General features: G+C 53.0%; 1 protein-coding gene across 1 annotated transcript in view; it reads left to right on the top strand.

The window, feature by feature from the left end:
• LOC311131904 (retinoic acid receptor beta-like) overlaps window positions 1-9,160 on the top strand; it is a gene marked incomplete at both ends in the record, with an annotated part of 20,013 nt that extends 10,853 nt beyond the window's left edge. The window contains 3 exons of the mRNA XM_084165017.1: window positions 1,486-1,690; window positions 8,594-8,752; window positions 8,913-9,160. Coding sequence (XP_084021143.1) covers window positions 1,486-1,690; window positions 8,594-8,752; window positions 8,913-9,160 — 612 coding nt within the window. The remainder of the gene's footprint in view (window positions 1-1,485; window positions 1,691-8,593; window positions 8,753-8,912) is intronic.
• Window positions 9,161-10,121: the final 961 nt, after the last annotated feature.

Raw genomic sequence — 10,121 nt, 5'->3', positions numbered from 1 at the left:
CCTCTCTCCTCTCCTCTTCTCCCCTTACTGTCCTCTCCTCCTCTCTCTTCTCCCTCTCTCTCTCTCTCTCCCTTACTGTCCCTCTCTCCTCTCCTCTTCTCCCCTTACTGTCCCCCTCTCCTCTCCTCTTCTACCCCTTACTGTCCCTCTCTCCTCTCCTCTTCTCCCCCTTACTGTCCCTCTCTCCTCTCCTCTTCTCCCCCTTACTGTCCCTCTCTCCTCTCCTCTTCTCCCCCTTACTGTCCCTCTCTCCTCTCCTCTTCTCCCCCTTACTGTCCCCCTCTCCTCTCCTCTTCTACCCCTTACTGTCCCTCTCTCCTAACCTCTTCTCCCCCTTACTGTCCCCCTCTCCTCTCCTCTTCTCCCCCTTACTGTCCCCCTCTCCTCTTCTCCCCCTTACTGTCCCCCTCTCCTAACCTCTTCTCCCCCTTACTGTCCCCCTCTCCTCTCCTCTTCTACCCCTTACTGTCCCTCTCTCCTAACCTCTTCTCCCCCTTACTGTCCCTCTCTCCTCTCCTCTTCTCCCCCTTACTGTCCCTCTCTCCTCTCCTCTTCTCCCCCTTACTGTCCCTCTCTCCTCTCCTCTTCTCCCCCTTACTGTCCCCCTCTCCTCTCCTCTTCTCCCCCTTACTGTCCCTCTCTCCTCTCCTCTTCTCCCCCTTACTGTCCCTCTCTCCTCTCCTCTTCTCCCCCTTACTGTCCCTCTCTCCTCTCCTCTTCTCCCCCTTACTGTCCCCCTCTCCTCTCCTCTTCTACCCCTTACTGTCCCTCTCTCCTCTCCTCTTCTCCCCCTTACTGTCCCCCTCTCCTCTCCTCTTCTCCCCCTTACTGTCCCCCTCTCCTCTCCTCTTCTCCCCCTTACTGTCCCTCTCTCCTCTCCTCTTCTCCCCCTTACTGTCCCCCTCTCCTCTTCTCCCCCTTACTGTCCCTCTCTCCTCTCCTCTTCTCCCCCTTACTGTCCCCCTCTCCTCTCCTCTTCTACCCCTTACTGTCCCCCTCTCCTCTCCTCTTCTCCCCCTTACTGTCCCCCTCTCCTCTCCTCTTCTCCCCCTTACTGTCCCTCTCTCCTCTCCTCTTCTCCCCCTTACTGTCCCCCTCTCCTCTTCTCCCCCTTACTGTCCCTCTCTCCTCTCCTCTTCTCCCCCTTACTGTCCCCCTCTCCTAACCTCTTCTCCCCCTTACTGTCCCTCTCTCCTCTCCTCTTCTCCCCCTTACTGTCCCCCTCTCCTCTTCTCCCCCTTACTGTCCCTCTCTCCTCTCCTCTTCTCCCCCTTACTGTCCCCCTCTCCTCTTCTCCCCCTTACTGTCCCCCTCTCCTCTCCTCTTCTCCCCCTTACTGTCCCCCTCTCCTCTTCTCCCCCTTACTGTCCCCCTCTCCTCTCCTCTCCTCCCCCTTACTGTCCCCCTCTCCTCTCCTCTCCTCTGTCAGATACTGTGTGTATACGTAATATATAATTCTCTCCTCTCCTGTCCCCTGTCATATAGATTTTGCGTATCTGTACGCGGTACACTCCGGACCAGGACACCATGACGTTCTCAGACGGGCTGACCCTGAACCGGACCCAGATGCACAACGCAGGCTTCGGCCCGCTCACCGACCTGGTGTTCACTTTCGCCCACCAGCTGCTGCCCATGGAGATGGACGACACAGAGACAGGCCTGCTCAGCGCCATCTGCCTCATCTCTGGAGGTACACTACACTTTCTGCACTTTCTTTGAAGGTTGCATACATTCATAAAGCATTCATAGTGCATTCATTAAGCATCTGTCATTAGTTACATTAGTGTTGAATAGTATGTCACAGGAGATGAAATGTATGAAATTTTGTGACACTGAGACAGATAGGCCACCTTCAGTCCCATCTGCGGTGGGGGTAGTGACTGTCATCTCCAGAGGTGGGCACCACAGTGGGGTGTACGTACAAAGCGGGCACCAAACCGGGGGGTCGTCTAAGGTGGAAAAGTGGCGCAGTGGTCTAAGGCACTGCATCGCAGTGCTAGCTGTGCCACTAGAGATCCTGGTTCGAATACAGGCTCTGTCGTAGCTGGCCGTGACCGGGAGACCTATGGGGCGGCGCACAATTGGCCCAGCGTCGTCCAGGGTAGGGGAGGGAATGGCCAGCAGGGATGTAGCTCAGTTGGTAGAGCATGGCGTTTGCAACGCCAAGGTTGTGGGTTCGATTCCCACGGGGGGCCAGTATGAAAAAAATGAATAAATAATAAAAAAAATTTTTAAATGTATGCACTCACTAACTGTAAGTCACTCTGGATAAGAGCGTCTGCTAAATGACTAAAATGTAAATGTAAAATGAAAAGGGTGACTTTGGGGCAGATGTGAAGCTTTAACAAGTCATTAGAAAGGCAGTCAAACTCTGAATGGAACACTTCTGATACAGGTCATCCACAGGTCCATCTCTGTGAGGTAACGTATGAGACAGGGTGTGCATGTGTGTTGGACTGTTCTTTTAACAGGAAATTAGTATGTTCTGTTCAGCCTGTTTCAGCTGGGACAGGGCAGGCAGACATTGATTAAAACACACACACACATACATACAGTGAGCTCTACATTGTTGCATAATGCAGTTACAAACACACACAATCTGACACACGCTCCTTCCAAGGCAGTTAACCACCAACAACAACTGATCCCCGGGCGCCGATGACGTGGATTAAGGCAGCCCCCCGCACCTCTCTGATTGGGTTAAATGCGGAAGACACATTTCGGTTGAATGCATTCAGTTGTGTAACTGACTAGGTATCCCCCTTTCCCCCTGCTCTCACTCTCTGAAGTGTGTGACTGGCGTAAGTTTCCATTCCATTGTGTGAATCCCCAGAGCCTTGACATATATTACATGCTGTTGCATAATCCACAGAGGAAATAACTAAGCACTCTGCACTGCTGTGAGTCTCTCTGTAATGTGACTCTGTGACTGGGAGGCAGGCCTCAGTTCCCACAGCAGGAGCTGGTTCTTTCAACACACTCACACACTGACCCCTTATGGATTGAATTGGTACTGCAAGCATTACAAGGGACAATGTCAAAAATAAAAGGTGATAAAAATGTCATATAGGGCTATTGGCTCTTGAGAACTATGCGGTATTGAATAAAAAGATGTTGGTGGAATTGTATATACACTACCGGTCAAAAGTTTTAGAACACCTACTCATTCAAGGGTTTTTCTTTATTTGTACTATTGTCTACATTGTAGAATAATAGTGAAGACATCAAATATATGAAATAACACATATGGAATCATGTAGTAACCAAAAAAGTGTTAAACAAATCAAAATATATTTAATATTTGAGATTCTTCAAAGTAACCACCCTCGCCTTGATGACAGCTTTGTACACTCTTGGCATTCTCTCAACCAGCTTCATGAGGTATTCACCTGGAATGCATTTCAATTAACAGGTGTGCCTTCTTAAAAGTTAATGTGTGGAATTTCTTTCCTTCTTAGTGCGTTTGAGCCAATCAGTTGTGTTGTGACAAGGTAGTGGGGGTATACAGAAGATAGCCCTATTTGGTAAAAGACCAAGTCCATGTTATGGCAAGAACAGCTCAAATAAGCAAAGAGAAACGACAGTCCATCATTACATTAAGACATGAAGGTCAGTCAATACGGAAAATGTAAAGAACTTTTTGCAGTCGCAAAAACCATCAAGCGCAATGATGAAACTGGCTCTCATGAGGACGCCACAGGAAAGGAAGACCCAGAGTTACCTCTGCTGCAGAGGATGAGTTCATTAGATTTACCAGCCTCAGAAATTGCAGCCCAAATAAATGCTTCACAGAGTTCAAGTAACAGACACATCTCAACATCAACTGTTCAGAGGGGACTGTGTGAATCAGGCCTTCATGGTCGAATTGCTGCAAAGAAACCACTACTAAAGGACACCAATAAGAAGAGACTTGCTTGGGCCAAGAAACACGAGCAATGGACATTAGACCGGTGGAAATATGTCCTTTGGTCTGGAGTCTAAAATTGAGATTTTTGGTTCCAACCGCCGTGTCTTTGTGAGACGCGGTGTGGGTGAACGGATGATCTCTGCATGTGTATTTCCCACTGTAAAGCATGGAGGAGGTGGTGGTGTTACGGTGTGCTTTGCTGGTGACACTGTCTGTGATTTATTTAGAATTCAAGGCACACTTAACCAGCATGGCTACCACATCATTCTGCAGCGATATGCCATCCCATCTGGTTTGGGCTTAGTAGGACTATCATTTGTTTTTCAACAGGACAATGACCCAACACACCTCCAGGCTGTGTAAGGGCTATTTTACCAAGAAGGAGAGTGATGGAGTGCTGCATCAGATGACCTGGCCTCCACAATCCCCCGATCTCAACCAAATTGAGATGGTTTGTGATGAGTCGGACTGCAGAGTGAAGGAAAAGCAGCCAACAAGTGCTCAGCATATGTGGGAACTCCTGTTGACTGTTGGAAAATAATTCCAGGTGAAGCTGGTTGAGAGAATGCCAAGAGTGTGCAAAGCTGCCATCAAGGCAAAATATATTTTGATTTCTTTAACACTTTTTTGGTTACTACATGATTCCATATGTGTTATTTCATAGTTTTGATGTCTTTGCTATTATTTTACAATGTAGAAAATAGTAAAAATAAAGAAAAACCCTTGAATGAGTAGGTGTTCTAAAACCTTTGACCGGTAGTGTATATTTCCTACTCCATACGCCCTTTTAATGTTCAACGGTGTCACGATCGTTTACGAACGAGAAGGACCAAGGCGCAGCGTGATAAGCATACATGTTTATTTAAACACCACGACAAAACAACAAACGAAACGTGAAGTCCAAGGTAGACAAATAACATACCTCACACGGAACAAGATCCCACAACTAACAGGTGCCAAAAGGCTGCCTAAGTATTGTCCCCAATCAGAGACAACGAGCAACAGCTGCCTCTGATTGGGAACCACACAGGCCAACATAGATCTATACATTCTAGAATCTACACCATAGAAACAACATAACACGGAATATACACACCCTGACTCAACAAATAAACGTCCCCTGAGTCAGGGCGTGACAGTACCCCCCCCCCCCCCAAAGGTGCGGACTCCGACCGCATAAACATAACAGGGTAGGGGCCGGGTGGGCATTCCGCCTCGGAGGCGGTTCCGGCTCCGGGCGTGACCACCACTTACTCTCCACCTGTTGCGCCCCTGGTCTGGTCTGGACCTCGGCGCGCTGCTTCCCCTCTCCTTCCTCCCACAACGTACCAAGCCCTGTCTGGACCCTGGTGTGGGAGACCCCGAACCTGGAGAGGGGCTGACGTCTGGGTCTGGACTGGAACCGCTGACTGGAGCTGGACCAGACGACGGTGGATCAAACTGCTCTGGCTCCGGAGTGGAGCCGCTGACCGGAGCTGGATCAGGCACCGGTGGAGCGGACTGCTCTGGCTCCGGAGTGGAGCGGTTGACCGGAGCTGGACTGGACCCCGGTGGAGCGGATTGCTCTGGCTCCAGAGTGGATCCGCTGACCGGAGTAGGACTAGACCCTGGTGGAGCGGATTGCTCTGGCTCCGGAGTGGAGCAGCTGACCGGTGCCGGACCAGGCACCGGTGGAACAGGCACGGGCCGTGCCGGACTGGACACACGCACCACAGGCTTGGTGCGGGGAGCAGGAACGGGCCGGACCGGGCTGACGACGCGCACCACTGGCTTGGTGCGGGGAGCAGGAACGGGCCGTACCGGACTGGCGACGCGCACCACTGGCTTGGTGCGAGGGGCAGGAACAGGCCGGACCGGGCTGGCGACGCGCACCACTGGCTTGGTGCGGGGAGCAGGAACGGGCCGGACCGGGCTGACGACGCGCACCACTGGCTTGGTGCGGGGAGTAGGAACAGGCCGGACCGGACTGGCGACGCCCACCACAGGCTTGGTGCGAGGTAACTGGCCGGACCGGGCTGGCGACGCGCACCACAGGCTTGGTGCGAGGGACAGGAACTGGCAGGACCGGGCTGGCGACGCGCACCACTGGTCTGGTGCGGGGAGCAGGAACAGGCCGGGCCGGGCTGGCGACGCGCACCACTGGCTTGGTGCGAGGGGCAGGAACAGGCCGGACCTGGCTGGCGACGCACACCACTGGCTTGGTACGAGGGACAGGAACAGGCAGGACCGGGCTGGCGACGCGCACCACTGGCTTGGTGCGAGGGACAGGAACAGGCCGGGCCGGGCTGGCGACGCGCACCACAGGCTTGGTGCGAGGGGCAGGAACAGGCCGGGCCGGGCTGGCGACGCGCACCACTGGCTTGGTGCGAGGGGCAGGAACAGGCCGGGCCGGGCTGGCGACGCGCACCACTGGCTTGGTGCGAGGCACAGGAAGAGGCCGGACCGGGCTGGCGACGCGCACCACTGGCTTGGTGCGAGGGGCAGGGACAGGCCGGACCGGGCTGGCGACGCGCACCACTGGCTTGGTGCGAGGGGCAGAAACAGGCCGGGCCGGGCTGGCGATGCGCACCACTGGTTTGGTGCGAGGTAACTGGCCGGACCGGGCTGGCGACGCGCACCACAGGCTTGGTGCGAGGGACAGGAACGGGCCGTACCGGACTGGCGACGCGCACCACTGGTCTGGTGCGGGGAGCAGGAACAGGCCGGGCCGGGCTGGCGACGCGCACCACTGGCTTGGTGCGAGGGGCAGGAACAGGCCGGACCTGGCTGGCGACGCACACCACTGGCTTGGTACGAGGGACAGGAACAGGCCGGACCGGGCTGGCGACGCGCAACACTGGCTTGGTGCGAGGGACAGGAACAGGCCGGGCCGGGCTGGCGACGCGCACCACAGGCTTGGTGCGAGGGGCAGGAACAGGCCGGGCCGGGCTGGCGACGCGCACCACTGGCTTGGTGCGAGGGGCAGGAACAGGCCGGGCCGGGCTGACGACGCGCACCACTGGCTTGGTGCGAGGGACAGGAAGAGGCCGGACCGGGCTGGCAACGCGCACCACTGGCTTGGTGCGAGGGGCAGGGACAGGCCGGACCGGGCTGGCGACGCGCACCACTGGCTTGGTGCGAGGGGCAGAAACAGGCCGGGCCGGGCTGGCGATGCGCACCACTGGTTTACCACTGGTTTGGTGCGAGGGACAGGAACAGGCCGGACCGGGCTGGCGACGCGCACCACTGGCTTGATGCGAGGAGCAGGAACAGGCCGGGCCGGGCTGGCGACGCACACCACTGGCTTGATGCGAGGAGCAGGAACGGGCCGGACCGTACTGGGAACACACACCACTGGCTTAGTGCGGGGAGCAGGAACGGGTCGGGCCGTACTGGGAACACGCACCACTGGCTTAATGTGGGGAGCAGGAACGGGCTGGACCGGACTGGCGACACGCACCACTTGCTTGGTGCAAGGAGTGGGACTGGGTTCCTTTATAAACCCCCGCTCCTTCTGCTGCCTAACCAGCTCCTCTCGCCGTGCCTCTACACTCTCCTTCTCCCTTAATCGCCTCCTGTAGCGCCTCCCTCTGACCTAATAACTTCTACTCCCTCTGAACCAATAGCCCCCTTAACCTGGTGGCCTCCTCTCCTAACCTGCTGATCCGCCCTGTCGCTGCCTCCTGCTGCCTCGTCGTCCACACCGTGTGCCCCCCCCAAAAAATGTTCTTGGGGTTGCCTCTCAGGTCTCCGTCGTCGGCACTGTTGGCGCCGTTTCTCCTCTCCTACCTGGGCATCCTCATTCATCGCCCTCCGGTAACGGACAGCCTCCTCCTCCGTGATTCTCCCCCAACCGAGGAGGACATCTACTAACGTAACCTCCTGTTTAATTCCCGGTGTTTGCTCCTGAACACGCTGCTTGGTCCTATAGTGGTGGGATCTTCTGTCATGATCGTTTACGAACGAGAAGGACCAAGGCGCAGCGTGATAAGCATACATGTTTATTTAAACTTAAACACCACGACAAAACAACAAACAAAACGTGAAGTCCAAGGTAGACAAATAACATACTTCACACAGAACAAGATCCCACAACTAACAGGTGCCAAAAGGCTGCCTAAGTATTGTCCCCAATCAGAGACAACGAGCAACAGCTGCCTCTGATTTGGATCCACACAGGCCAACATAGAAACAACATAACACGGAATATACCTACCCTGACTCAACAAATAAACGTCCCCTGAGTCAGGGTGTGACAAACGGAAACCGTTCAAGTCGGATTACTTCTAACCGAGTTAGAATTCAGACATCTCCCTTGTTTCTAGACATTTACAGCACATCTCCTTTTATGCCAAACTATACCACAGTGTAAGCTCATGAGGCGTATGGCCTGGTAAAAGCCTAGCGTTGCCCTACTCTATGACTCTGGTATGTGTCATACATAGCCTATGTACAAAGAAGATGCAACTGTAGCTCAGTTGGTAGAGCATGGCGCCTGCAACGCCAGGGTTGTGGGTTTGTTTACCACGGAGGGCCAGTTTGAAAATGTATGCACTCACTAACTAAGTCGCTCTGGATAAGAGCGTCTGCCAAACGACTAAAATGTTTTTAAAATGTTTAATTGATCTGTGTGACTCTCTCGCTCACTCACTGACTCACTCTCTCTCTCTCTGTCGCTCTCACTCACTCTCTCGCTCTCTCTCTCAGACCGTCAGGACCTGGAGGAACCCTCTAAGGTCGACCAGCTCCAGGAGCCCCTACTGGAAGCTCTGAAGATCTACGTGAGGAAGAGGAGGCCCAACAAGCCACACATGTTCCCCAAGACCCTGATGAAGATCACTGACCTCCGCAGCATCAGCGCCAAAGGTACAGACAACACAGAGACTAATACACTAATACAACTGAGTAGAAATGAGCACACTATAGATTCAATAGCAGTTCAGTAGGAAAACTTTGTACACATATGCCCTATAACATCATTTCGCAATACGTTTGTTTTGCAATATGTCCTTTCCTCTCCCTCCAGGTGCGGAGCGGGTCATTTCGCTGAAGATGGAGATCCCTGGCTCCATGCCTCCTCTGATCCAGGAGATGCTGGAGAACTCAGAGGGTCAAGACAGCCAGAGCAGCACAGAGGGCGAGGATGGCAGCAGCCACAAGAAGGGAATCCCTAAGGGGGGTAAACCCTGCCCTGTGTCCCCTGACCCAGACGCTTCAGACAGCGACGGGCCCACAGCGGCCCCCAAGGAGGAGGAGGAGGAAGAGGACCCCTAGGTCCCCATGGAACTCAGGGGCCTCTCAGACTGACACTCTCTCTCTCGCTGACATTCCTTTGCACACAAAAAAAACAACAGAAAATAGGTCAACAGCATGGTGGAGCAGGCCGTTGGTCCCTTGGCGAACCACCACCACCTTTGCTTGTTCTAATGTTATCCTTTTACGTTTGTTTTTTCCTTCTCTCGCTTTGCCTCTTTATTTTCCCTTAAAAAAAACGACAACACTAAAACCTAAAAGGACCAGTGGTTGGTTTGTGTATAATTCTACATTTATCGAGCTCTTATTTTGGCGTTGTGTCTCGGGGACTAGGGCGTGATTGGTCAAGTTGGGTTTGACTCCGTCCGGCAACGCCCATTTACCTGTTGTACACAAAGGTCATAGGTCATCCTCCTCAGGTCTCCTGTGTAAATTCATCCCTGCATGACGGGCTCGCCGAGTTTAATACGTAGTTTTAATCTCTCTTTCTCTCAGTCTCTCTCATATTGTTGGAATGCATTGTACATACCATTGTATGGTTAGAAATCTGTCTGTTTCTATGATGAATTTTGTGGTGCTTTTTTCATTGTCTTAAATATTATTGTTTGAGGTGAAATAGTACATACATGACAAGGTTTAAAAGGGGGCTGAAATGTAAAGTCCTTTACAAAAACAGTTATATAGACTGTTCTTGCATATAGACAGTATGGAAGACTAATACTTTATATTTGTTCCTATATTTAAAGCTGTTTTTTGTTTTGTCTTTTATAACTCATTATGTTGACGTCTCGATGAGTGTACATTACATTCATTACAGGCTTCTCTCCCGTATCAGCTGCTGCATCTCTTCAGTCGCTTCCTCAAGGGGGGGAAGCCAGACTATAGAGGCCATAGATAAACAATGACTAGATTGAATCTAGATATACAATTACCAGATTGGATCTGTCTATCACAGATAACAGGCTGTAATGTAATGTACAGG

Source organism: Coregonus lavaretus, assembly GCF_964263955.1.
Source record: "Coregonus lavaretus genome assembly, chromosome: 7".
NCBI lineage: Eukaryota > Metazoa > Chordata > Actinopteri > Salmoniformes > Salmonidae > Coregonus > Coregonus lavaretus.
This window is presented reverse-complemented; position numbering and strand designations above follow the sequence as displayed.